The following is a 14434-nucleotide window of genomic DNA, read 5'->3' as shown; positions in this document are numbered from 1 at the left end:
AGGCAGGGACCTATATGGATCTCAGTTTTTAATATACAATGTGCATTCTTTGCTACATATAGCAACTGATGGAATCATTCATGATTCTCTGGATAACTGTTCTGGATTTCCTTTTGAGAACTACATGCAGACACTGAAGAAAATGGTTAGATCCCCTAAAAACCCACTAGTGCAGATTGCAAAAAGAATTTGGGAGAGTGAGACAGGAATGGCATTACAAACCAAAAAAAGAGGAGAAACATTCACTTGTCACACACCAGATAATGCTTTTCTGTCAGTGGATGGACAGTGTTGTGAAATTGTTGATGACACAAAGAATGGATATTTGTGCCGCATTTATAGCCAACCAATGCCAATGTTTGTGGAGCCATGTGATTCAACATTCATTGGAGCATATACATTTCACTGTGGAGACATGACCATAAGGATGGTGCCAAAAAATAAAATCATGAAAAGGGCAATCAGAATTCACCGAGGAAATCATATTTTGTACCTTACCCTTCTTCATAAGGAGTGAATGAATGAACTGCATTCAGTAACTAGCCGTCCCAGCAATAACAAGAACTATGTATATATGTAAATGAACAAACAAGGAATAAATAATGAATTCAATAATTGTAAAATGGAATTGTGAAATTTCGTGGCCAAGAAAAAAGTCAGGTACCTCATATTTACATTTGCTTGTCATTCAGCATCAATAATACAGCACAGGTCTTCGACTCCAAATCCTGAATCAGTTTACTGCTCCTGAATTCTAAAATGACTAGACTAAACACTGGTAGGCAGCGCAAAACATAAATAATTATTTAAAATTCAGGACTAGAAACTGGATTCAAGGTTAAGTTGATGACGTGCAATAGAATATCAGATAACCAACTTATATATGTTTTTTTATATGTTAACAGTATGTATTCAGTTCTTGAATTTGTACAAGAGCGAAGTGTGGCTGTTGTCCCGGATTCCTGGGTGGAGAGAACATCTGAAGTAAGATTTTTATTTTAATGTAATGCATGTAATTCCTATACCATTATTATGTGATTGGTACACAGTTTTTTGTAGTTTTTATAACAAAACCTATGACAATTGACCTATCCATACTGGTTTGTACACAGGTATGAACTTTACAGTATGCTGACAAAACCTCATTTCAGTTAAAATACTGTTAGAGTTTAGAGCTTACAGTTTAAAACACTAAGGTAGTTAACAATTTATACACTGAATTAGGAAAACCTACCTTGTGTCTATACTCATCATCCAGTTTATCAGCTCCACTGAAAACACCAGAACACTTTGTAGTTCTACATTTAGACTGCAGTCATCTGTTTCTCTGCGTACTTTCTTATCCTGATTTCACCCTGTTTTTCATTGGTCAGAACCACTACAGGATGCACAGAGCAGGCATGAATTGGGTGGTGGATCATTCTCAGCGCTGCAGTGACACTGACGTGTTGGTGATGTGTTAGTGTGTGTTGTGCTGGCACAAGAGGTCAGACACAGCTGCTGAATTTTTAAAGCCCTCAGGGTCACTGCTGTACTCAGAATAGTCCATCAACCAAAAATTTCCAGCCAACAGTGTCCTGTGTGCTGCATCCTGTGTCCACTGATGGACTAGAGGAAAACCTATACAAACTCTGCAGCACCAGATCAGCTACTGTCTTTGACTTTACATCTACATGGTGGACTAACAAGTTAGGAGTGTCTATTAGAGTGGACAGTGAGTGTGCATAGGTTTTAAAAGCTCTGATGTGTGAAGCACTGATGTGTCGGATCCACTCACACCACCACAATGTCAGTGTCACTGCAGCACTGAGAATGATCCAACACCCAAATCATACCCTCTGTGGGGGTTCTGTATGGGTCCTGTCCATTGAATAACAGGGGGAACTACAAAGTGCTCCTGTATGGTCAGTGGAGCTAATAAAAGAACAGTGAATGTAGATTTAAGGTAGGTAGTCCCTGATCCTAGGATCATTTAATATATAACACTAATATGAAATTAACAATACTCCTTACATTTTTAGACATGTGTATTGCAATTTACTATTTTGTTAAATTGGATTTTTGTCACCAGTCTGTAAAGCTTGTCCAGTGTTTCAAGAGTAGTATTGAAAGTATGTAACATGATCTTACTTGCTAGTAAACTTGAAATGCTAGTAAATTTTATGGCTTCCTGTTCTGGCTTTAGAGTAGCCCTTACATGCACATTTTGATGTTTTCCTTAAACACACTCACTTGAATGACGTAGAAAATCGCTGCTTAATTAAATCTAGAAAGCAGCAAATATGAGAGTTTGCAAAACAAAGGTTGAGGCCCATCAAAGTAATTCAACTTCACTTATATGTTTAGGGACACTTTTGCTACTGGCCACCTAAAAATAAACAAAAATTGATTCAACGTGGATCTTTGCCCGACAAAGCGTTGTGGAAAAAACTTGAAGTCAGAGTTTTTAAATCATCAGGTGTGTATCAATTTCTGAAGGCTCATTGTAATCATTATTGTTAATTGTTTAGAAGCAAATATTTTAACTCTTGGGCACCAATTCTTTGCAAAGTTGATTATAAAACAGCTCATCAGCTAATGAGGAAGGCAGAGAACACTTCTTGTTTAGAGGAGTCAGATGGGAGTGGGAAGAAGCTAAGGGAAAAGAGGCCACCATCTCGCTATTTGTGTTATACCTCTGCCAGTGAGGATGGTAAATATTTAATATGATGCATGTATTTTAAAGGGCAATGTGTCTTAATATATTAAGAATTTGGTGTTCAATATATCAGTAAATATTACTTAACTGTGTGCTGCAGATGATAGTTTCCAACCTACCAAGGGTCCTAAAGTTCAAGCTAGATCTCCACCTAGATTGTCTGACTTTCTTGCACAAACAAGATGTGCTCTCTACCAAGGTAAGGCATTATTTATTTGATCAATATTAAAACTGTTGTATGTCTGAATGCATTCATGTATATGTAATGTTTATATTGCCTGTGTTAGATATGGAAAGAGGGTTGGATATGGCAAGAGAACCAGCAAGTTTGCCGAATTGTGAGTTATTTTCTTTTTATAACAAACAGCCACATGCACATATACATACAAACAATAATAGAAGGGAAAATCTGGCATGGTCAAATAAATGAAATAATGTAGACATTATTATGTTACTTATAGGGTCCGAGATTCCTGTGGTTGTGGGTAGAGAACTGGAAATGGCCCAAAGTGAGTTACAGAGAATACATTTTGTTTTATTTTCTGTGATGCAGGTTTGGTATTGGTTTTCATGTATGGAAAATGTACATTGTTATTTATTTATTTATTTTATTATTATTATTGTTTCGTGTACCCTTTCTAGTTTACTTGACTAGTTTTAAGGCTTTATTGTGACTTTTATATTTGTCAGTGAAGAATCTTAATATAATATTGGAAGCCAAAATGCTGATTTGATTGAAGCATTACATCTTACTACTTCTTACATGCTTTATGATTGTACAATAGTACAACAAAGTTTGACCACTGCATTTAACTCATTCATGGCAGTGAACACACTCTCATACTAGGGATTAGGGGCAGTAAACACACATACATACACACACAGAGCAGCATTAGTTAGAATAATTAAGAGTGGGCATTGATTGGAATGATTTAGAACATGCATGAATGACAAGAAATGCAGGCTGCTGATATCTGAAAAACAAAAAAATTGTTTGTTTGTACTTTTAAACATTATAGCAAATACTGTGGAAATGTCTCTGTTGCATTTCAACAGTTGCTGAATTGTGACTATGAGAAGCATTAGCCCTCAGACAGTGATGTTTGTTTATATGGAAAACAACCAGTAAAATAATAATTTACTACACAGCCTTTGCCTGTTGGAATTTTAACAGAATATTAAGAATATAAATGTTTTCTGCAATTATTTTAGGACCACCCATTCAACCAGAGCGCCCTCCTCAAAGAGACAGTAAGTTTCTTTGTAAGTGTTCATTAATGTTATTGATAATGTTTGGAAATTATATTGACAAAATTCTGTTTCATAGATTTTCAAATGCATGTCCTCATGAAACTTGACCAGCTACTGCAGAAGCAGGAGGAACAAAGCCTTCTCCTTAAACAGCTGATTAATGCTAGAAGTGAGGTGCCAATGGATATGGAGTTTGTCACTGTGGATGATATGGAGGGTTTTAATAAGATTGAAATTAAGCTGAAAGATGAAGAAGAAGAAAGAAAAATGGTGACAAGCTCAATTAATCCAATGATATAAAATAAATTCATAATTACAAATCCAATTTAAATGCAGCATAGACAACTACACAGTTAAAATTGATGGTTTTATAAGGATTCTTTATTAAGGGAAATGGTGTGAACCCTGAACACTCGAAGAACCTTTTGCATGATTAAATGGTTCTTTGCATCATGAAGGAGTTCTTCAGACTGATGGAGAATGTGCTATAGATGGTTCTTTTCAGAAAAGTAATCTTCTATTGTTATGATGTTAAGCTTGTAACAATAGAACCATTTTTGGTGCCATACAGAACTCTTCTCTTAAAGGCACTATACAGAAACCGTCTATAGCACATTTTCAATCAATCTGAAGAAACCCTTCATGATGCAAAGAACCATTTAATTGTTAATCTGTAAAAGGTTTTTTTTTGACTTATCAATGTAAATATAAAACCATTTTCATTACTAAATAACCATTTCAAACTTACCTCTAACACACGCTGTCAATCCTCTCATACACACCATCAAACTCTGACACACCATCAAACCCTTTTATACACACCATTGAACTTCTCACACACACCATCAAACGCTCTCACACTCACCATTAAACTTTCTCTCACACACACCATCAAACCCTCTCATACGCACCATCAATCCATTGTTTATAAGTTGAAATATTTCCAATAAATAGGAAAATTAAAACTGTAAACTATACAATTCTCTTCATAGGTCAGGTACCTTGCCACCTTAGGGGGGCATTCCCTTGGAGATTCAGTAAGACGTACAATGCGCACAATTGCATCCTCAAGAATATGGGCTTCATTTAGTCTGAAAGGAAGGAAAGGGAAAATCTCACTTCAGAATCTAACCATTTACAGAGTAATAATGAGTGAGTGTATTTCTCTGTACTTGCGAGCTTAGATGTTTATGGAAAAAAATCAATGTTGATTGGGTTTAAAAATGTATGCTTCATCTATGCAGAAGCAGTGATGAGAAGCCAACCAGGATCAAACGCAGCAGACATTGAGGCTCACATATCTGAAACTCTGAAGCATGCACCAGGGATTGCACGACGAAAAGGGAATGTAAGTAAAAATCTAGTGAAACATGCAGTGTGTAAGATTTAGGGGAGTAATTAGCAGAAATGCAATATAAAACCATATGCTTATTAGAGTATAATCACCTGTAACTACAAATCTGTGTGCTAGAAGCATTATGAGAAGCATCATTAGGTATTAGAAGTAGGGATGCACCGATTTTTATTTTTTCAACATTTGTTTGACAGTAAAACATACTTTAAGGAGGCAAAAACACTGCACAGCTTGCATGAGGTCATTGTACCAGTCAGATGTCAGTCACTTCTACTGTTAACCTTTCATACTTCCAGTCCCATATACTCAAATCCTCACCTAGGATCGTTTCTGGAATTGGTTGGGCAAGAAGCTCATAGTTGGTTTACTTTCACATACAAAAACTCCATCTGAACCTTGGATTGATTTCGTAATTTCATACATCACTTTTCTGTAGGTTTGCAAATTGACAGGAAGCTTCATGCTGATTTCCATTATTTTTTGTTGGATATAAACACTCAGGGGCTTTTGGGATGCATGGCATTTCACAGTGCATGACCACGTGCAAACAAGGAGCCGCTCTCCAAAGCAATAAAAATTTAGATAAAAGTTTTTTAGATGGTTATGTTCAAGAGTCACAGAACATGAATTCAGTGATCATTTTCATAGATGATGATGTTTGGCCATGCAGGTGCTGCAGCTCGAGACATGCGTTTTCTGCCTTGCTCTCAGTACATGCACCAAACTTATATCTTATATCTGTGCAGTAGAAAAAAAAACGAAAGAATGAGCCCCACTAAAAACTTGGATAGGTGCAGAGAAGATGGGGATGCACCAGAAGGGAGGGATTTTCCAATTCACTGCTACATGTCACTAAATCTTACACAGTGCTCCTTATATGGCAATTGTAGCACAATTATAGGGATACAAGCAATGTTCATCACTTTTGAATTGTCTCATTTCCTCCCCTCCACAGCCTTTGGCGAACTCAGACCCAGTGGAATCTGAATCACCATCTTATAATTTCTTTACTTCTACATGAACATTTTCCAACCTCACTGTTCCTTAGAATTCATCAGACTGTTTTTGTTGTGTGAATAAATGAACTTTGTTCTGACTGACTCCTGTTTATTGTGCTCTGTGTTTAAAATTTGTTCTTAACTTCAATGTGAGTGGATGGAGCTTAACTGTTGTAAAGAGTGTATGTTTGTGTTTGTGTGTAATGTGTATAAACGTGCATACTCTTTTTGTAAAATTATTTTTGATTAAACTGCATTCTGAATTTTATTGTGATTGTCTGATATTTATTATGTTTGTGTAATGCTTGTAGTTATGTTTTGCATCATTGCAATTTTGGAAACAAAACTATGACAAGTACATTATCATGTAATTATGCTGAAATATGAAAACAAAATGGATGACATAATTTAATCTATGATATCTCGTTTTTTAAGTATCTCTGTTCTGGCCACAGTAATGTCCGTATTTTGTAACAGACTAAAAATGATTGATGATGTGGATCAGGAAAAATGCACTGACAATGTTACTATGAGAAATATAGAACAGTATTTGCATAATGTGATGTAACTTTATGTCTACTTTGTGACTATAAATGAGTAATTACATTTTAGGTTGTCAGAATGTTGCAGAATACAGGAAAGGGGCCTTCTGGAATGTTGCAAATCTGTTGCTGAATGGTAGTGTAATGTTGCACAAAAACGTTGTGACAACCCTATAAAGTGTTTCATTTTGACTTTCTGACAATATTTACACAACGTTCCAAATGACTAATATAGTGGTTTTTACCACGTTGTGAATACGTAGCTGTGTTTGCTGGGTATGAGTTTATGAGAAAAGTACATAGTGAATTCTACCAAAATCATACAGCTGATAGCCAAGATGCCCCTCTTTTTAATGACAGTGGAATGGTTTAGGCATTATGGGTAATTTTTGAGAAATCCATATTGGTAGGTTTTCAGTATAAATCCATGAGAATGTTATACAGTGAGGTCCCTCTGTTTAATGACATAAAATGTAATCTGTATTTCTACATGTCCACCAGGATTACTATTCAAAGCCAGATAAGTGTTTATAGAAAAGTAAAAAATACCTAAATATATGAAATAATCAAAGCATGTTTTGCCTCTTTAAAGTGATTTAAAACGAAATATATTCCTAATGGCTTGTTAATTTTAGCCCATTTAGTCCATTTTAGTATTGCGTGCATCTATTTATTAACAGAGACATCGCTGCTCAAACGCGGGTTTCAGACTCTCTATCTGTCCCAAAGCGGATGTGGTGTTCTCCGCAATGAAAAACCGTAATGACGCGCCTATACGTGCATTCGGATTTGAAGCGCGGATGGCTTGACTGTCAGTTTCCAAAGTGCGGATAGCTTGACTCCAGTAAATAACTGAGGTGGATTTGGCCAGAAAATTAATGTAAATGCAGGGAAATAGCGGCCGCATTTTTGCGTAGGTACATGTTTTAGTGAGATTAGGAACACATTTCTGTGTAAATATGTTAATTATGGCACATTCTTAGCTATTATGGCCCAAGTTGTTAAACTCGTCTCTTGCTTGGTCGTTCAGTTTTACTCAAACTGGCAACCAGTTGGAGCTTCACTCCTGAGGAGGCAGCTCTCGTGTTTTGAAATTTTAGTTCCGATTTTAAACGCTTGGTGTCAGTATTACATATTTCTCCTTTACGTATATAAAAGAATTGAATTAATGATAACGTGCTAAATGTGGATGTTTTGGGTTCAGCGGGCCATTTGGTAAAATAACACTGCATCCTCACTCGGGCTGAATCCCAAATCACACCACACATAAAAGTGCACCGAATATCAATAAAATAAATAATATTTATATATTTCAATACAAATAACTATGTTACCGTCAAGAGATTACTACAAAAGGTGTATTATCAGTCGTGGTTTACAGCGCATGGAAATTTGTAAAAAAAAAAAAAATGCGTCGTCATTCGACCCAGCCTGCGTAGGGCGCAGGAAGTAGGAATGAAAATATCTCTCTCTCTCTCTCTATCTATCTATCTATCTGAAGTGAAGTAGGAATCTCTCTCTCTCTCTCGCTCTCTCTCTCTCTCTCTCTGTGGGTGGGGTTTTACCCTCACTTGGGCTGATCCAGTGTCGGGTTTCTACGGTGCTCTTTTATTTAAATCCGACGGGGGGAAGCTGTCTGCTTTCTAAGTGTCGCGTTTCTTCGTTTCGATTTTTGATGCAGACCTTTCTTTGTAGACTATCCGTTAAGCCGGTGTTTTCTTTTAAGGACGCATTAGCGTTGCCGGGTTTTCCTGCAACCTTTGGCCATGGATGTTGTCTGCACACGACTAGTATTTTCGTTCTGTTCTTAACGTGGGCTGTTTTTGTTCTGGGATCTATATTCAATTAAGAGCGTTCAGGTTCTGCTCGGCCTGTGCAGGCTCGGTGAATGAATAATGTCAGTGTAACCGTGTCAGTGTTTTGAATGTGAAACAGGATCAGCTCTCATCGTTATACTGCACGTTCTCTATTAAAAAATACATTCAGTACTGTGAGCTGTAAAATATATAAGGTGCTTTTATCTAAAATTGCATAATGTTCAGCTGGCTGGGAACCGATGACAGAAGGAAAAGGGATCCTGAGGTCTTTCAGACCGTCAGTGATGGTCTGAAGAAGCTTTACAAAACCAAACTATTGCCTCTGGAGGAGCACTACAAATTCCACGAGTTTCACTCGCCAGCTCTGGAGGATGCAGACTTCGACAATAAACCCATGGTTCTCTTGGTGGGACAATATTCCACTGGGAAAACCAGCTTCATACGGTAAACTTTACTGTATTTTCAAGTCTCTCATTAAACCTATTTTCTAGAGATGGTTAATATAGATGAAATAGTATATTACTTGATGAAATAGTAAATATAAACTTGGCCTTTATATATTTTTCTTTTTTTTTACACTCTAATGGGCTATGAAATTGTTCTAGAGACCAACTGAGTATGGATCCTCTTTACACCTTTATTCTTTTGTCATTGAATATAATTTTTACATTTTTCAACAGAATTAATCAGCTCTTTCACTACAAATTTAAGTAAAGTTTGCACTTGGATTGATTAACAATGAGCAACATGTCACTGTTCTTCTTGTTGAGGGTGCAATTAAATTTCATTTAGAATAGTCTAACATTAACAATAATATGCATTTCACTGAACAACGTCATTACTATGTTGGTAAAATCTGGAATTAACTTCCTCAATTATAATATTCATTCATTCATTCATTCATTCATTATCTGTGTACACTAATCCAGTTCAGGGTCGCAGTGGGTCCAATCCACCATAAATTTAAACTTGGGTACCAAACTTCTCTAAAGAAGAAAACATTCAGCTTGGTCTAAATTCTGCAAATTCTGTAAATGATAATGTACATAATAGAATGTCTTTAATTAGTCTGACACTGATGAACCCAGCAGAAATGGCCAAAGATTAAATACAATAATTGATGTTATATCAAGTATTACATGCACCCAAGGTGCTGCCCCTCCAAACCAACAGAGGTTTTCTCTAGAGTATTAAGCCCATTTTATGTTTTTGTGTTATAGCTATACCACAGGCAGAGCGGCCTGATGCAGACCTCTCCAAAAATGTAACTCCTCGCATCTACGCAGACCACAACAACTAATTGTACGAGCAGTTGTACGAATACGTTCAAGTTGCTCAAAAAGTCCAGAAATATTAACTCCTCTACACTATACTCCCTAAATAGTGCACTTTAAATATTTGAAAAACTAATACCACTACATTGTGTACTACATAGGATTGAAGAAGATGTTTGAAACTCAGCTAGAGTGGTTTGGTGATGTAATTTCAGAGAGACACAGATGCAGGCGTATATACTTTAACAATGACATAGGACACTTGTGCAAGCTATGGCAAAAAAAAAACATAAATTGGCATTTAGTGTGTTCCCAGCACCAGAACACAGTTTTTCTGCTCATTTAGAAATGCTAGGTAAGACTTTTCTGTCCCCCACCCCCACCAAGTGCAATTAATGTTTACAGCACTGTACTGAAATTAATAGGGATGGGAACGGGTGGTTTCATACCCTCCTTCAAATGTTTTATAGTGCAGTTTCTGCAGTGCTGAGCCGAGAGTAGTAACGACAGAGGCTCTATTCTCCCTATTACAGGTCAGTGAAGCATCACAATGATTTTGCAGCTGCAATTATATAGTGTTCCTTTAAGCTCTCTGTTTTGTCAACATAGTTGCAGAGTATAGTTTGAGCTATTTCTGCAATTCTGAGACACCTATTTCCTAAACATGTTTTGTTTTTCTGACCTTTTCTCTGATACTTATTTTGGTCTTTTGGACTTGTTTTTGTCTTTTTGGATCTCTTTGTACTGATTCTTAAATTTTTGGAATATTTCTTCTGGTTTTGACCTTGGTTCATGTATTGAGTGTAATAAATCTCCAATTGACTCTCACCCTCTGTGAGCAATTTGTGACATCTACAGATCTGCAAATTGTGTATATGAATGAATATTAGGTACTAATGGCTCAAATACTAAATGGTACAAATAATTTTGTTAATTCATAAGGTTTCTAAGAACTGAAAGTGATTACTTACAGTCTCAAATTCACACAACAGTTGTTAAAAAAGTTGGCTTTTGGTATTATTGGTTTTAGACGGAAAAACATTTTCACTTGTTTTAGCACAGCGACTGTGTTCATTCATTTAAATGTTAATCTACAAATTAAATACAAGTGACTAAAATGTTTTACTATTCACAAATAAATACATCCCAGTCTGTTTCTCATGGTCTACAGTTAAATTCATAAATAAATGGGTTTCATAGATACATACTTTTATGCAAAAATAAAAACAGTTCTTTAAATTTACATTATATATATATATATATATATATATATATATATATATATATATTTTGTAAAGTTGAAATCTTGAATGAATTTTTAAATTGTACAATCTGCATTTGTAAATCAAGTCACTCACAGGTTTTCCTTGATGTATATTTGTTCTTTTCCTCTTGCATTTTTTTTGGATTTTGAAACTTTCTTTTCAGATTTCACTGAAACAAATCACGTGTCTTAATAATTCAATCTCAAAAATACAGAACACAACGTGTTCCGTATCAGTCCAATATGCAATATGGCTTTTACTCTCCAAATACAGCATCATTTTAAATTATTTTGACAATCCTAGTCTGTAGCGAATTTATTTAAGTTCCGCTCTACTTTAACGTCGTTAAATTTAGGGCACCTTGAAAAGCGTTCCACAGTGGTCATCCACTACAAACTGTGATATGAAGCTGAATTCAGTGGCTTTTTGTTTGAACTCAACATTAAATGTTGCGCAAATGCATCTCAATTTAAGTTGGCCCCAAACACCCTAAAACAACAGTGCCACCTAGCGATGGCTCGTTCGCCTACTGGCCACATATGTAAACGAGTCTGTATTTATATTTGGATCGGGTAAAATGCGAAAGGTAAGTCTCAAAATCCAAAAACCTGCGAGAGGATATGAACAAATATACGTCAAAAAAAAAAAAAAAAAACGTGAGTGACTTGATCCACAAATGCAGATTCTATAATTTACAAATACATTTTAAATTTGAGACTTCGACGTTAGAGATTTTTGCAATGCAATTGTAAACAAATGTAGACTGGTATTTTGTGAATAGTGAAACGCATTTGTAAATTATTTTGAGACTAATCTCTCTCCATACGCCTCTGGTTGGTCTACAGACTTGGTTGACGTGTCGTTAGAGCCATAGCAGAGATCCACAGGGAATATATTTAATTAAATTCTTTTTTATTTGTCCATTATTTTTTTCCCCAGGCTTTTGACGGAAAGGCTCAAGTTTATAATAAATAAAAACATATAAATATATAATTCATTAAAAACAGAGTACGATGATTTGCAAATCCTTCTCAGCCTGTATTCAATTCAATACACTACAAAAACAAGATATTTAATGTTCAAACAGATCAAATCAAATCAAATCAAATTTATTTGTATAGCGCTTTTTACAACTGACGTTGTCACAAAGCAGCTTCACAGTTTCAAAACAGAACATTTAAATAAAAGCCCAATGCAAGCAAGCCGAAGGCGACAGTGGCAAGGAAAAACTCCCTCGAGGCTGGAGGAAGAAACCTTGGGAGGAACCAAGACTCACAAAGGGGACCCATCCTCCTCTGATCAAACTATAGATTGAATTTTAAATGATCACCAATGAAGTGTCATTATGCTACATAATAATAATAATAATAAGGTGAGCAGCTGGTCTGGTCTGCAGGAGAATCCAGCAAACAGTCTTCCATCAGTGGGCCACCATTCTCTCAGAAAAAAACAGTAAAACAGTAAAAGGGAAGCAGTTAGTTTAGTTGAGTGCAGCAGAGAATAAGAGCATGTGAATATTTTAGTGTAGTGACGGATCAGACTGTAACAGACTGGGAGTAGGGAAACCAGAAGGAGCTCAGGCAAAGACATCCTTTCGTTCCAAGCAAGAGAAATTGTGAGCACATCATCCAGGTTTACCCTGATTCTCCATGTCCATGAGTTCCTGAAACGACAACCTTAAACTAGACAGAGGTTAGTTGCCAAAGGCTAAACTGAACAAGTGTGTTTTGAGCCTAGACTTAAACATAGTGACTGTGTCTGCGTCCCGAACACTAGCTGGAAGATTGTTCCAGAGCTGAGGGGCTTTGTAGGAGAAGGCTTTCCCCCCCGCTGAAGTCTTATGAATTCTGGGTACTAGTGAGAGGCCGGCGCCCTGAGATCTGAGTAATCTTGGTGGTTCATAGTGTGTGATGAGGTCTCGCAGGTATTCAGGGGCGAGACCATGTAAGGATTTATACGTGAGTAAAAGAATTTTGTAATCAATACGGAATTTAACTGGAAGCCAGTGAAGGGCCGATAAGACTGGACTGATATGATCAAATTTTCTAGTCTTAGTGAGGACCCTGGCTGCAGCATTTTGAATTAACTGGAGTTTACTCAGGTTTCTGCTGGAGCATCCTGATAAAAGTGCATTGCAATAATCTAATCTTGATGTAATAAAAGCGTGAATTAATTTTTCCGCATCTGGGAGGGATAAGGAATTTCTTAACTTAGCGAGGTTCCGAAGATGTAGGAAAGCTATTCTTGTAATGTTACCTGTATGCTGATCAAATGATAGATCTGAATCAATTATAACACCCAGATTTTTAGCTGATGAGCTCGGGAGAACAGGGAAGTCAAAATTATGTATTAAATCTGATACCTTATTTATAGCAGGTTTTGGACCTAGAAGGAGAACCTCGGTTTTGTCGCTGTTTAGCAGAAGGAAATTGTATGACATCCAATGCTTCACTTCTTTAACACAGTCCTCCATTTTCTTTAGTGTAGGTTTGTCATCTGGTTTGGCTGATATGTATAACTGTGTGTCATCTGCATAACTGTGGAAGGTAATGCCATGCCTGCTAATAACTCTGCCCAGTGGCAGCATGTATAATATGAATAGTAAAGGTCCTAAAATGGAGCCTTGGGGAACTCCAAATCTCATTTTTGTATGAGTAGAAGAAACATTATTTACGTTTACAAACTGATAGCGATCTGTGAGGTAAGACTTAAACCATGATAGGGCTGTTCCTGTTATTCCAACCATGTTTTTTAATCTTTCTAGCAGAATAGTATGATCAATTGTATCGAAAGCTGCACTGAGGTCTAGTAGAACTAGCATGGATACGCAGCCTCGATCAGAGGCGAGAAGAAGGTCGTTTGTTATCTTAACTAAAGCTGTTTCGGTGCTATGGTGTGGCCTAAAACCAGATTGAAATTTTTCATATATGTTATTCTTATGCAAGTATGACCTAAGTTGTTGGGCCACAACTTTTTCTAAGATCTTAGATATGAAGGGAAGGTTAGAGATGGGTCTGTAATTGGATAGTACACTAGGATCAAGATTCGGTTTTTTGATTAGGGGCTTAATAACTGCTAGTTTAAATGCTTTGGGTATGTGACCTAGTCTAAGGGATGAATTTATGATTGTTAAAATGGGATTGATTATGACTGGTAATACTTCTTTAAATAGTTTTGTTGGTATTGCATCAAGTGTGCAGGTCGTACAATTTGACGAATAGATGATTTTCTCCAG

The 14434-nt window shown here is 36.4% G+C and overlaps 2 protein-coding genes across 9 annotated transcripts in view; both read left to right on the top strand.

The window, feature by feature from the left end:
• Positions 1–476: 476 nt before the first annotated feature.
• Positions 477–6693, top strand: LOC136701845 (uncharacterized). Of its 7 annotated transcripts, none has more exons than XM_066676594.1 (11): positions 477–984; positions 2347–2458; positions 2552–2692; positions 2799–2897; positions 2986–3036; positions 3160–3207; positions 3911–3949; positions 4026–4123; positions 4942–5101; positions 5194–5297; positions 6259–6693. In XM_066676594.1, the coding sequence occupies exons 1-11, from the start codon at positions 847–849 to the stop codon at positions 6322–6324; spliced, it is 1056 nt and encodes a 351-aa protein (XP_066532691.1). In that variant the 5' UTR covers positions 477–846; the 3' UTR covers positions 6325–6693. The 7 variants fall into 7 exon arrangements, 5 of the variants coding, with proteins under 5 accessions (XP_066532691.1, XP_066532690.1, XP_066532692.1 ...); XM_066676593.1 differs by having other exon boundaries at positions 4026–4219; XR_010803871.1 differs by lacking the exon at positions 6259–6693 and having other exon boundaries at positions 4026–4118.
• A 1713-nt stretch (positions 6694–8406) lies between these two features.
• Positions 8407–14434, top strand: part of ehd3 (EH-domain containing 3) — a 68816-nt gene continuing 62788 nt past the window's right edge. The window contains exon 1 of one of the 2 annotated variants that reach the window (XM_066676591.1): positions 8407–9104. In XM_066676591.1, the coding sequence (XP_066532688.1) occupies positions 8878–9104 (227 nt within the window). In that variant the 5' untranslated portion in view covers positions 8407–8877. Of the gene's footprint in view, positions 9105–10286; positions 10468–14434 lie in introns of those variants that run through there. The other variant, XM_066676592.1, reaches the window with a different exon arrangement.

Source organism: Hoplias malabaricus, chromosome 7 (genome assembly GCF_029633855.1).
Source record: "Hoplias malabaricus isolate fHopMal1 chromosome 7, fHopMal1.hap1, whole genome shotgun sequence".
NCBI classification, from domain to species: domain Eukaryota; kingdom Metazoa; phylum Chordata; class Actinopteri; order Characiformes; family Erythrinidae; genus Hoplias; species Hoplias malabaricus.
The sequence above is the reverse complement of the archived record's forward strand: the minus strand, read 5'-3'. Positions and strand labels throughout refer to the sequence as shown.